Source organism: Lepus europaeus, chromosome 22 (genome assembly GCF_033115175.1).
Source record: "Lepus europaeus isolate LE1 chromosome 22, mLepTim1.pri, whole genome shotgun sequence".
NCBI lineage: Eukaryota > Metazoa > Chordata > Mammalia > Lagomorpha > Leporidae > Lepus > Lepus europaeus.
In genome coordinates this window covers 9,674,456-9,687,383 of record NC_084848.1, presented here as the reverse complement: position 1 = coordinate 9,687,383, position 12,928 = coordinate 9,674,456, and the positions used below count along the sequence as shown (strand labels likewise).

General features: G+C 61.7%; 2 protein-coding genes across 2 annotated transcripts in view; one reads left to right on the top strand and one right to left on the bottom strand.

Annotated features, from left to right (window-relative positions):
- ITPK1 (inositol-tetrakisphosphate 1-kinase) overlaps positions 1-12,928 on the bottom strand; it is a 139,330-nt gene that overhangs the window by 15,927 nt on the left and 110,475 nt on the right. Inside the window, exons 5-6 of the mRNA XM_062181252.1 lie at positions 1,243-1,341; positions 1,053-1,093 (exon numbers count right to left, since the gene is read on the bottom strand). Of these exons, the coding sequence (XP_062037236.1) occupies positions 1,053-1,093; positions 1,243-1,341 (140 nt within the window). The remainder of the gene's footprint in view (positions 1-1,052; positions 1,094-1,242; positions 1,342-12,928) is intronic.
- Positions 1-12,928, top strand: part of RIN3 (Ras and Rab interactor 3) — a 328,519-nt gene that overhangs the window by 275,959 nt on the left and 39,632 nt on the right. The window lies entirely within an intron of this gene.

The window sequence follows — 12,928 nt, the reverse complement described above, 5'->3', positions numbered from 1 at the left end:
ACCAGCACAGCCACCATCTGGGGTGGCCAGGGCGGGGCCAGACAGCGGGCAGGCCGGTGCTGGTGGCGACAAGGGGGCCAGGCGCTGCCCTAGAGCCTTCCTGCTCCCTGCCCTGGCTGTGGAGCACACACCAGCCCGGCAGTCCCCGAGGGCTCCCTGATCCTAGGAGATGCAGATCTGGACAGCGGGCCAGGTACGAGCAGTTGCCCCCCCCAGCCCCCGTGCATTCCCAGGGGCAGGGCAGCCCCGTCGGGGCACGCCCACCAGGACAGCGACCGTAAGAAATCCGCAGGTCGCTGCTGTCAGGTCTCGCATTTGCACTCCTGTGCCCGTGGGCAGCGTTCCGGGCAGTCGGGCTGTCCAGGGCCAGGGCCCAGTCGGGGCACCCTGGCATGCTCCCCCAGGGCCTGAAGACAACACCCAGGGTGGTTCCTGAGGATTGGGAGCCCCACGTGGCTATGCACCCCCTCCCCTCCTCCACCGCCTCTCCTGGGGACTCCGCTTTGCTGTCCCAGGCAGGACTCACGGCTCAGCCTCCTGTCCCTGGCACCCAAGGGGGGCCTGCTCCTCGGCAGAGTGAACCACGGATCACAGCAGCCGGCACGATTCCTCTGCCTCCCCAGCCCCTGTCCGAGTCAGGGAGAGCCCTCCCTGGGGCCTGCAGAGTGGCCGTCAGGATGGGACCAGTGTCCGTCACTGCTACTCCCCCTCCTATGGTGTACTCACGGGGCCGCAGCAAGGAGGGAGCCCTTGCTAGACACCCACCCTGCTGGCTCCCTGGCCGGGACCTCAAGCCTCCAGAAACGTGGAACCAGCAGGGTCTGGGCACTGAGCCCCCTGCGCTGTGTGGCTGGGTTGGGGTCTCCAAGCTGACGAAGGCCAGCGCAGCCTTGTGGCTGTGGGGACGGGGCAGGCAGTGCTGAGCTGAGGCTGGAGACGGCACACAAAGCCACAGTGTTTCTTCTGCTCCCTCCTGTGACGTCCAGGCAGGCAGAGGGGAGGGAGGCAGCCAGGGTGCCGGGGGGACAGGGACAGCCCGAGGTTCCGCTCACCTCGTGAGAGTTGGTGCCGTGAGCCACTCTGGTTTTGCAAACTGTGGGTGCAGAGAAAAGTGGAGAGCAGTTAGCAAGCCCGCCCCTCCTGGCAGGCACTCCGGCTGTAGGGAGGGGCAGGCAGGGGCGGCCCACACCACCCAGACCCCGAGTCCTTGGGGCAGGTGCAGGCCCCGCCCCCGGTACGTACTGAAGGGGAAGGCCAGGCCGTTTTGCTCCAGCAGCCGCATGGTGTCGTCCCCGCACAGGCTGGTGAGCTCCATGAAGGGCGGTGAGCAGATCCTGCCATCTGCGGAGAGGGCCGTTGGTCAGCACCGCTCCCCACCAGCGCCCGCCCCGGCCCTGCCCGGCCACCCCCGCGGGGCAGCCCTCACGGCTCCCCGACCGTGACATCCCTGCCCCGCCCCGCCCCGCGCCATCCTGTGTACACGCGGTTTTAGTAATATCTCTGTCACTACACAACATGCGTGACGTCTGCCCTGAAGAGCACAGCCAGGTGAGAAACACCCAGGGACCGACACCTACATTGACTGACTGACAGATCACCCACTCGGGGCACAGGAACCCAGGAACCCAGGCCCCTGAGCCGCCACCATTGCCTTCTGCCTTCCAGTCCGCGTGAGCAGGAAGCAGGAGTGAGGAGCTGCAGCGGGCACTTGAACCCAGGCACTCCGATGTGGTACCCCGAGTACCCCGAGCTGCACCCCGAGTTTTAACTGAGCAAACTGGGGCCACTGTTGAACCCAGCGAGGGCTTTCCCACTCTGAGCTCTGCGGGCCTTAATAAACAGAGGACCGGGCGGTGTGGCCGGTTCTCAGCGCGTGCCTAGCGCTGTGCAGGGGCCCATGTCACCCCCACAGTACAAATGCATCCTTCGAGGAGCGTGCTGAGGTCAGAGGGAGGAGGAGCTGCCGTGGGGACGCACCCGCTGCACGCCCGGCACGGCCCCTCACCCTTCCCCCACAAAACACAAGGGAGGCAAGCAGGAGGCGCCCAGGCCACACACCAACCCCCTCCCCGCACCCCCAGTTCTGTCTTTCCCGCAGCCGTACTCCAGCCCAGGCCCTGATGGCCGAGCCCTCAGTCTCAGACGGGCGCCTGGCCTCTCCCTGTCCAGCACCCAGCCCCCCAATCCAACACTGCTCCGATCATGGCTTCGCTCCTGGGCCAGACCAGACGCACTGTGGGGTACGAGCTGCCTTTCGAATCTTGCCACCACTGCTTCCCCTTCCTGGATAAGACCACAGCCCCCCAGGAAGTGGGACCACCCTGGTGCTTCAGGGCACAGGGGCCAGAATGGGCTGACTGTGAGAGGAACCAGGCAGAGAGCAAACCACACTCAACGGGCAAGGCGGCACCCCCAGAGCTTCCGGCTCCGCGGCTGGCTAGCTGCGACCCAGCCTGGCTTAGCTCATAAAAATCAGGGCCAGGAGCCACACAGGGCAGGCGCAGCGTGTCGTCCCCCACCACCCCCAGGCCAAGTCGGGATCTGGGCACAGACTCTGGGGGTTGCAGAGTTCTCTGGCAGCTCTGGGGGCAGGGGAGGGTCCGGAGCCTGCGTTTGCCAAGCCCCTGGCCGATGGTGGTGTGGACCCTCTGCACGGGCGTTCCCTTAATCCCTGCCGGGCTGGGATAGCATCTGAAGGCACAAGACAGAGCCAGAGGCCCCAAGAGCCAGCTGCTGCCCAAGGCCACAGAGCAGAGCCAGGGTGAGGAACGGGGCTGCCCCGCAGCCGGGGACGAGAAGCCAGAAACTGGAGGTGAGGAAGAGGGGGTGCGCCCCACCCAGGCTGGCGAGGGGACTAGGGGAGGTTGGCTGTGCAACAGGCTCACAGCCGCCCTGCGGCCTGGCCCTAGCAGGAGCAGTGGATGGGCTTAAGACGGGTGCTCGCCGGGCCTGGCAGGGGCTGGGCCCCACCCTTGGCCCAGTGCATGGGACAATTCGGAGATGCTGGGCTGGAACAGGTGCCTCTTGGCAGAGCTTCCGGGCGCCTCCAGAGCAGATGAATCGGCTTGGCTTTGGGACTTCCATGCCCACCCCAGCTGCCTCTCTCCACTCAGCCACGAAAACTTTATGTCCCAGGTGACACTGTCATCTCCACGCACCTCACTCACTGCATGCAACATGCTGCTCCCCCGCCAGCTACACAGCAACTCATTAGCCACCCCAGGAGCCCCCCGAAGCTACACTGCTGTCACCCCCATTTCACAGACAAGGAGACGGGGCACAGGGATGAGGTCCCTGCCTGGAGTCACAGAGGCGAGGACGCCCGGCTGGGACCCTGGGTCCCAAGTCCGTGCTACTGACAGTGGCCTCCCCTGTGGAAAGAGGCCCCTGCGTGAGGTCCCTAACAGCACGCCCCGTGGCAAACCCCTCGATACAGCAGCTTCAGCACGGGGCAGTCCATCAAAGCAGTGCCCCGTGGGAGAGAGGCCCCCACCCTGTTAACCACAGCTGCACGAGCCATGCTTCAGACACCCACGGCCAGCCACATTCCCGAAAGGTGCAAACGTTAAGTCGCCCGCTGCATGCCCTTCTGAGCAGGGCGCTCCTGCCAGAACCTGCCGGGGACACGAATCTGCCCGCTGGTCACCGGGCAGCTGGGCTTGTGCTCAAGTAAACTTGACCTGACTTAATAATGGCTCCAAAGAACAGGTGTACAGGTGCTGACAAACTTATGACACAATATTGGTAGAACTGTCCTGTTTAGTTACTAATTGTGGTTGTTACTCTCTTATTATGACTAATTTGTGAATTAAACTTCATTAGAGCTGAGCACGCACAGGACAAAACCACAGCATGTGTGGAGGTCAGCACCGCCTGTGGCCCCGGGCACCCACGGGGCATCTTGGAACGCACTCCCAGCCGATGGCGGGGTGGGATGGGGTGGGGGATGACGCCTGTGACAGAATAAGGGACAAAGGCCACCCGATCATCTCAATTCATGCACACAAAGGTCTGACCATTGCAGGGTGGAAAAGCACAACAGGGACTGGCACTGTGGCCTGGTGGGTTAAGCTGCCACCTATAGCACCGGCACCCCATATGGACACTGGTTCAAGTCCCAGCTGCTCCATTTCCGACCCAGCTCCTGTTAACGCACCTGGGAAGGCAGCGGAGGATGGCTCGAGTGCCTGGGACCCTGCACCCATGTGGGAGACCCAGATGGCACTCTTGGCTCCGACCTGGTTCAGCCCCGGCCATTTGAGGAGTGAACCAGCAGATGGAAGATCTGTCTGTCTGTCTCTATTTCTGCCTTTCAAATAAATAAATAATCTAAACAAAACACCCACCGCACTACGGCTGGGAGGGAATTTCCTAACTACCCAAAGAAGGCCACCTGCAGCCCCGACTGTCCCACACATCACAGCCCCCGGGCAAAGCCTGGATCTTCTCCCCTGAGATCAGGAACAAGACAGGAGGCCTGTTCTTGCCACTCCTACCCAACACTGCACTTGGGGGTGTTAGCCATGGCTTTAGGCAAGAAACATGAAACCCGAAGCATCCAGACTGTAAAGAAGGAAGGAAGCTATCTGCAGAAATAGGATCCTGTATACAGAAAACCCCAAGGAACCCACCAACAGCAGTCAAAACCTGCCAGAGCTAGCAAATGGGGCCAGCACAGTTGCAGGATTCCAGACCAGCGCACAAAACACAACTGCGTTTCTATGCCCCAGCAATGAACAATCTCAATGTGAAATTAAGAAAGTAATTCCACTAAACACTTAGGAATGAATGTAACAAGTGCAAGAATGAAACGCCGAAAAGCACACAACGTGATTGGAAGCACTTAAAGACGGCTACAATCAAAGGGAAGGAACACTATGTTCATGGATAGGGGATTTCACGGTGTTGCCCAAGGGGTCCACAGACTCAAGGCAATGCCCATCCAACCCCAGCTTTCTTTCTGCAGGAACTGGATGTGCTGATCCTAAAACTCTCAGGGAAATACAAGGGACTAAGAATAGCCAGAACACACTGAAAAAGAACAGGGTGGAGGACTCACATTTGCCAACTTCAAAACTTACTAGAGGGGCTGGCATTTTTGGTGCAATGGGTTAAGCTGTGGCCTGTGATGTTGGCATCCCACAGGGGCTTCTCCACTTCTGATCCAGCTCTCTGCTGATGCACCTGAGAAAGCATCAAATGATGGCCCAAGAACTTGTGTCCCTGCCACCCACTTGGGAGACCCGCATAATGTTCCAGGCTTCTGGCTTCAGTCTGGCCCTGCCCCAGCCACTGCAACCACTTGGGGATGAAGCAGCAGGAAGATCTCTGTCACTCTGCCTTCCTTTTTTTCTTTCTTTTTTTAAAAAAATTTATTTATTTGAAAGGCAGAATTACAGAGGCAGAAGCAGACAGAGAGAAGTCCTCCATCTGCTGTTCACTCCCCACATGGCTGCAACAGCCAGAGCTGAGCTCATTTGAAGCCAGGAGCTTCTTCCAGGTCTTCCACGCGGGTGCAGGGGCCCAAGCACTTTGGTCATCCTCCACTGCTTTCCCAGGCCATAGCAGAGAGCTGGATCAGAAGTGGAGCAGCCGGGACTCAAACCAGCCAGTGGCACGCCAGTGCGACAGTGTAGCCCACTACACAGCAGTGCCAGTACCCTCTCTGCCTTTCAAATAAATAAATCTTTAGAACACAGCAGGTATTTATTAAAAAAAACTTACTAAAGGCTACAAAACAAGTTAGCATTGGCCTAAGGACAGACACAGTCACACGGACTCATGGAACAGAACTGAGAGCCCAGAAGTAAACCCATAGACCTGTGCTCGACTGGTTTTCTACGAGGATGCCAAGATAACCAACGCCAGAAAGAATATTCTCAGCGATGCTCCTGGGAGAACCGATGTCCCCATGCTGAAGAGAGGAGCCGGGTCCCTACCTCACACCGCACACAAAACTAACTCACAATCTAATCGGAAGAGCTGAAACCGCCCAACTCTCAGAAGAAAACACAGCTGCGAGTCTTCCTCACCTGAGAACAGGCGAGGACTTCTTAGCTAGGACACAAAGCACAAGCAACAAAAGAAAAAATCGATTTAAGTTGGAACCAGCGGCTCGGTCGCCTTCCCTGGCTAGGGAGTCCCAGGGGCACTCCCACCACCTGGGCCCCACGCGAGTGACAGCCAAGACTCCTACTCAAGCCGGGGTGCCAGTGGTGGCCTTGTCAGTAGCCCCTCAGTCAGAACAGAGCTGGGGCCTTCCCTGGAAAAGGCTGTGCTGCTTGCCTGTCTTGTCCTTCTTTCTGGATGGGAGTGGGAGAGCGGCTGCTGTGGGGTTGTGGTGTGCTGTATTCTTTTCAGAGCACCCGGGGAAGTGGAAACATCCGGTCTCTGTGCTCCCCTCCACTCCCGATCCGAGACTGCAAATCTGGACAGCCCTTGGAGATGGGCAGGGCCTAAGTGCACACCTTCACTGCTCCCACAAGTGCAGAGAGGGGGCCAGGGGCAAACCGGAGGCTACGCAAGGACGGGGCAGGGGGAGAGCAGGGCACCTGCAGGCTGACCCCGAGCCTGGAGCTGAAACCTGCGGCAAGCGGCCCGGCTGTGCTTTCCCCGTCTGGAGAACAGGAGTGACGGCTCCTAGAGCTTGCTGGGAGGCCTGGCACAGAACAGGTGCCCCACTGGGAGACCCACAGTGGGGCAGGCAGGGGCTGAGTGACGGCCACGTCCACTGCTGGCTTCCTGGGATGGGTCGGGCCTCACCCTCATTGTGACTGCATTTTCCTTCCGGTTCTGTTTTGACTGAGGACCGCGTCTCTCGGCCACTTGACTGACAACATGTCCCAACAACGACGGACGTGGAAGTCTCCATCAGACTGAGCTGACGCCACGGCGCCTCAGGGCCTGGAGGAAGCCATCATGGCACAGATGAGCCCAGCGGGCAAAACTGGGTGGTGAAAAAGAGCCTTGCTTCTGCGAGCCGAGAGCCAGCCCAGCCGCTGCGCCCTGTGCCACCGGCCAGGCCACCGCCACTCTTGGATCCTCTTCCTCACTTGCTGCCCACCTCCCGGGCTGGGACTGGGACACGGTGAGGCTACACCATGGAGGGCATCTGGAGACATGGGAACCACAGCTGGCCCTGCTTCTAAGGGGTCACCCCCCCCCCCCCCCGCCCCAGGCTGCCCAGCACAAGCCAGCTCCCCACCTCTCCACTGACAGAACGGGGGCAGTGGCCTTAGCATTGGGGCTTCTTCCAGAGCCTGAATCAACGCCCCAGGGGTTGTCAACCCAGGAAGCCCCGCATTGGCACCCTCTCCCCACACAGCGCCTTTCCTTGTCACCCCGTTCAGGCCCACCACAGCCCATCTTTCAAAGCTCTCTGGAGTGAGGCACCTCCCAGCTCTTTTTGCTTTGTTTTTTAGATTTATTTTATTTATTTGAAAGACAGAGTTACAGAGAGCGGTAGAGACAGCGATCTTCTATTCGCTGGTTCGCCCCCAAAATGACCACAAAGGTTGTGGCTGAGCCAGGCTGAAGCCAGGAGCTTCTTCCGGGTTTCCCACGTGGGTAGCAAGGGCCCAAGCACTTGGACCGTCCTCCACTGCTTTCCCAGGTGAATCAGCAGGGAGTTGGATTGAAGTGGAGCAGCTGGGACTTGAACGGGCATCCACGCGGGATGCCGGCTCTGCAGGTCGTGGCTTAACCTGCTGTGCCAAGGCACCGGCCCTGAGAAAGGGTTCTCAAGGCATGTGGAAGCTAAGATGAAGGCACGGGGGTGGGGGGTGGGGGGCCCTGTCCCAACAGGAGACAGGAGACACAGAAAGACACAGGAAGGAGGCGTGTCCGTAAGCCAAGGAGCGGGGCCTCTGAAGAAATCAACCATGCCAGGGCCTGCACTGTGGCACAGCAGATAAAGCCGCCGTATGCAATGCTGGCATCCCATGTGGGTGCCAGTTCAAGTCCCAGCTACTCCACTTCCGACCCAGCTCCCTGCTGATGCGCCTGGGAAAGCAGTAGAGGATGGCCCAAGTCCTTGGGCCCCTGCACCCATGTGGGAGACCCAGAAGAAGCCCCAGGCTCCTGGCTTCGGATCAGTGCAGCTCAGGCTGTTGCAGCCAACTGGGGAATGAATCTATGGGTGGAAGACCTCTTTCTCTCTCTGCGTAACTCTATCAAATAAATAAATAAATCTTAAAAAAAAAATAGAAGGGTCGGCGCCGTGGCTCACTTTGTTAATCCTCTGCCTTGCAGCACCGGCATTCCATACGGGTGCCGGGTTCTAGTCCCAGTTGCCCCTCTTCCAGTCCAGCTCTCTGCTGTAGCCCGAGAGTGCAGTGGAGGATGGCCCAAGTGCTTGGGCCTTGCACCCAACATGGGAGACCAGGAGGAAGCACCTGGCTCCTGGCCTTGGATCAGTGCAGTGCCAGCTGTGGTGGCCATTTTGGGAGTGAACTAATGGAAGAAAGACCTTTATCTCTCTCTCAGTCTATAACTCTACTTGTCAAATAAATAAAAATAAATAAATAAACCCTCTCCTCGACAAGTTTTCACAAGTGAAGAGAAACTGACAGATGTGCTGCCAGCATTGGAAACCAACAGGAGATGCAGGGAGGAGGTGGCCCGCAATGCCCAATCTCGCCAGCATGTGGCGCTGTTGGTCTGGAACAGCCCTGATGATGGCTGCACCCGGGACTGGAAGGAGCCAGCTAGGCCAGTCTGCAAGCTCAGGTGCTCATGACTCATTCAGTGCCCGCCTGTCCAAAGTCACCTCTGAATTCCAGACAGGAAGGCGGTTCTGTGCACCCTGGGTGAACCACGCTGTAGCCTGACAGCGGCTCAGAAAACAACCCAAACGTGCACTGGCCAGCGCCCAGCAGCACCCAGCAGTGCAGGCATGGGCTGCTCCACAGTGGGAGCTGCAGGCCCGAGCGGGGACGGGAGGCAGCGGGAGACCCCATCCTCGCCACCACAGTGACGTCCCAGCCACCTCCCCTGGCCCGAAGGCTGCAAGGCAGCGCTCCAGCCACACCCCTCCCGGGGCCCTCACTGCCCAGGCCTGCACCCCACAGCCCTCCCCTGCTCAGATCTGCAGAGTGCATGACGGCTCGGCTCCCACCACACGTCCCCTCGCAGCTACTACAGCTGTCCCTGACACTGGCTTAGGAAAAGCGCCTTTGTCCACGCAGCCCAAGGGTCCCCCGAGGGCAGGGCTGGATTTGTGGGGGGGGGGGGGGGGCCTGGGTCACTCAACAAGGAAGGAAGCAACTGGACCGCAGGCACAGGTCATGTGCACCTCTAGGTTCATCCACAGCGCTGGATGAGGTCAAATTCAAATACCAGGTTTTGTTTGTGAAGACATCAGATGTCCCAGGCCTGGAGCTGCAAGCCCTGGGGATGTGGCGCGAGGGGCCTGGCTCTGGGAAACCCAGGAGCAGCAGACCCTCACGCGGTCCCTCCACCCCCACCCTGCCCCAAGAGCTCACGCAGCAGCCTCTGCTGAGCGCACAAGGACTCGAGGCCCAGGCACTGGGTTCCAGTTCCGGATCTCCTGTCTCACCGTGGGCCGGCCACCTGGCCTCTCTGTGCCTCACCCTGCACCTGCAAGGTGCGGGCAATAACACCCACTCCACGGGGCTGCTGTGAGTTCACACGCGGGGACCACGTGTGGCACACGGAGGGCACCAGTGGGCCAAGTGGGCTGCAGTTTGCCTCCCCCTCACTCCCCAAGGCCCACCCCGTGACCCTGGGGGCCATGGCGAACTTGACCAGGGGTCCGGAGGGGCCCTCGGGAGCTGCTACTGCCTGAGAGCCTCAACCCAAGGCTGCAGGTGTCCTCCCGGGCAGGCAGCCCCTGGGGGCGGGGGGAGGCGCTCAGAGTGGAAGGCGCCCCAGGCCACGGGGAACCAGGTCAGCCAGGGCGAGCCTTTCCCAGGCAGGGCTGGGTGCTGCTCACCACCCAGTGCGCACGGAGCATCTGGGGACAGGGCCCGAGAGCCACAGGCAGACGGGTCTCAGGGGACGCCGAGGCTGCTTCTGCCTCCAGGTCCCCGACCACACCCGTAGCAGGCAGAGACTTCGGCAGACGGGGTCAGGCCGCCCTGTGCCGTCTGTTTCCGGTGTGATCTTGGGAGCCCAAGAGAGGCTGAGCACCCTCGGACCCCCAACTCCTCCCTGCTTCCCCCATCATCAGCGCCTGGGTGGGGCGGTGAGCACCGTGCCCAGGTGGCCGGCTGGGCTTCACCCTGGGCTTGTGGGGCTGAGAGCAGCCTGAGTCAGCACATGGCCCCTCCCTGCTGAGTGGGGCCTGAGGACAAAAGGTGGGGCATGGAGGGGGGGATCCGCCTCTCCCCCACCCCGCTGTGCTGGAGCTGGGGCCCTGGTCCTCCTAGCATTGGCTCTCCTGGTCCTTAAGGGCCCTGGACTTGGACTGGCACTTACACTGGTGCTCCTGGGTTGCTCTCCAGCCTCCAGCCGGCCTTTCACCAGCAGCCAGAGCGCCCCATCCTGGCTCTCCGGCCTTCCTGCAGCTGCTGCCTCCCCACCGCCAGCAGCCTGACCCTCACTGGGCTGCGTGGCCACAGGGGAGCTGCCCGCACCCGAGCGGGGGTCACTGCTCGAGGGCAGGGACAGCAGGACACCACAGGGTTATGCCACGGGGATACCACTTCCTGGCCGGGGCCGGTAGGGTCGGATGCTGCAGGCCATGGCCGGCTGGCCCAGCAGCTCCGCTCCCATCTGACTCAGCGAGTGACCGTCTCCTCTCCCGGGGCCAGACAGCCACTTGCCCCCGGAATGTTCGAAGTCCAGGAGCCGAGCAGCTAGACGCGGGCGCTGGTGCAGCCGCAGACATTCCTGAGCCGCAGCAGGCTGCTGGAGACGCGGATTAAGTCCACGGCAGCTGCTGCATGATTTACGGCCGCTTCCGGCCCCCGGGGCAGATGCTCGCTGCCCCCACTCGGCTTCAACTCCCCAACGGCAGCCGCCGTTTTGTTCGGAAGGTGCTTTAAAGACAAGGTCTCCAGGGCTCTTCCTGGCGGCAGAGCCGGGCTCCTGGGCAGAGGTGATGCTCGTGTCCGCCACGCGGGCCGTACTGTCCAACGCGGGACCGTCGCCTTTGTCCGGAAGGGGCCCCGATGGATCAGTAAGCACCAGCAATGGGCAAGCACCAGGAAGATCTACTGGCGGGGGCGACACACACAAGAGCTGCCCACCTCGCCTACGAGCACCGGAGTGCAGACCAGGGCGCGCTGGGAACCCACTCCCCCGGGCAGACCGGCACGACCGGCAGGGAGCGTGCTCCAACCTCCGGCAGGATCTGCCAGCCTGCGGGATGTGCATGATCTGTGGCGAGGAGGCGCCACTGCCCGGGCGAATTCTACCCAAGATGCACAGAGATCGCTTTACTGCAGCCCTGAATACTGAACTGGAGTGACACTCTGAGTCCAACATCAGCGAACACATGACAGTGATGGGGTACTGGACGGCCGTCAAAGGGCAGACCTCCGATGGCACTAAGTGGGGAACGCGGGTCATAGCGCAATGTGTGTATCTCCACGTGTAGAAGGGCCTAGAAGCATGGCTCAGAACTGTGAATGGAGGTAGCCTCTGGCAAGGGAAGGTTACGGTGAGGCAGGGTTAGGCCGGCAGAGCCGCACACAGCCTCAGGATGGGGAGAGGGCTCCTTGTGGGCTTGGCCGGCAAGGCCCAGTCCCACTGTGTTTCGCTGACCCTAAGGCCCACTTCTTCCTGTCTTCCACATCCAAAACCGAGGTGCATCTCCTGGGATGGGGGTCCCTCCCTTGGCCCCGATGGCTCGCAAGGCCTGCCGGGGCTCAGGTCTGTGGGAGCGGATGGCTGGGTCTCTGCGGGAATGGACCCGCAGCCGTCAGCTGTCAGTCTCAGAGCCCCCAGGCCTGCGTCCTGGGCCACAGCGTGGGAAGCGAGGGGCTCGGCCCAGGCCTTGAACGTCCCTTCCTCTCCGCCAGGCTCCCTGCGGGAAGCTGGACCTGAAAGCCCCCGTGGGAGGAGCTGAGCTCTGGCTCCAGGTGGCAGGCGGGGACACAGGGCCGAGGCTGCCGGGGAAGCCACCCTCCCCAGGTGCCCCTGTCCCCGTGCAGCTAGGCCAGGGCAGGGAGAGAGCAAGGGAAGGGCCCCCAGCCAGTGTGCAGGCAGTGAGGAGCCCCCTGGGCCCACGCAGGAGGCCAGGGAGGGAGGGAGGGGAGGGGGGGTGCAGCTGGACCCCGGCCCGATCCTCCCCTCGGTGTGTCTGGCCTCTGCTGCTCCAGCCGGGCACCGGCCAGCGGGCTGATGCTTTCAGGATTCCCAGGGGCTATGTCAGCTCAGGCCCCTGAAGCCCCCAGGGTGAGATGTGAGGCCAGCAGTGCAGCAGCAAGGGGTGGCCTCTGGCCTGGAGCTCAGGACAGGGCCCCGTCCCTCCTGCAGGGTCAGCGAGGAGCAAGGGGCTGGGGTCACTCAGAAACCCCAAACGAGCGACGTCACCTGTGCAGCCTTGGCGCAGAGGCTCCGGGGGCCTCATCTGAAAGGGGGAGCCCCCTGCCAGGGCCAGGCCTGGGCCCAGGGCTCATGGCCTGGTGACCCGAGGGGGACTCATGGCAGGGTTCAATCCCGGAGCCCTGGACCACGGCCTGGCCCACAGCTGCTGCCTGTCAGTCCCGGCTGGGGGTAATACTTAGCCTGAGCATCGCCCGGCTCTGCAAACAAGGTCCCCATGCGTCTCAGACACCCCGAGGCCCAGGAAGCACCCTCAACAGGGCCCAGTCTCCCCGTCAGCCTCCAGGGCCTGTGCTCCTCCTACAGCCACCTGCTCTGGGGGGCTCATCTGGGCTCTCCCCCATGGCAGACCCCTCGAGGGAGGGGGCACGCTGTTCCCTCAGCCTGGCCCTGTGGGCTGGGCAGGCTGGCACTCGGG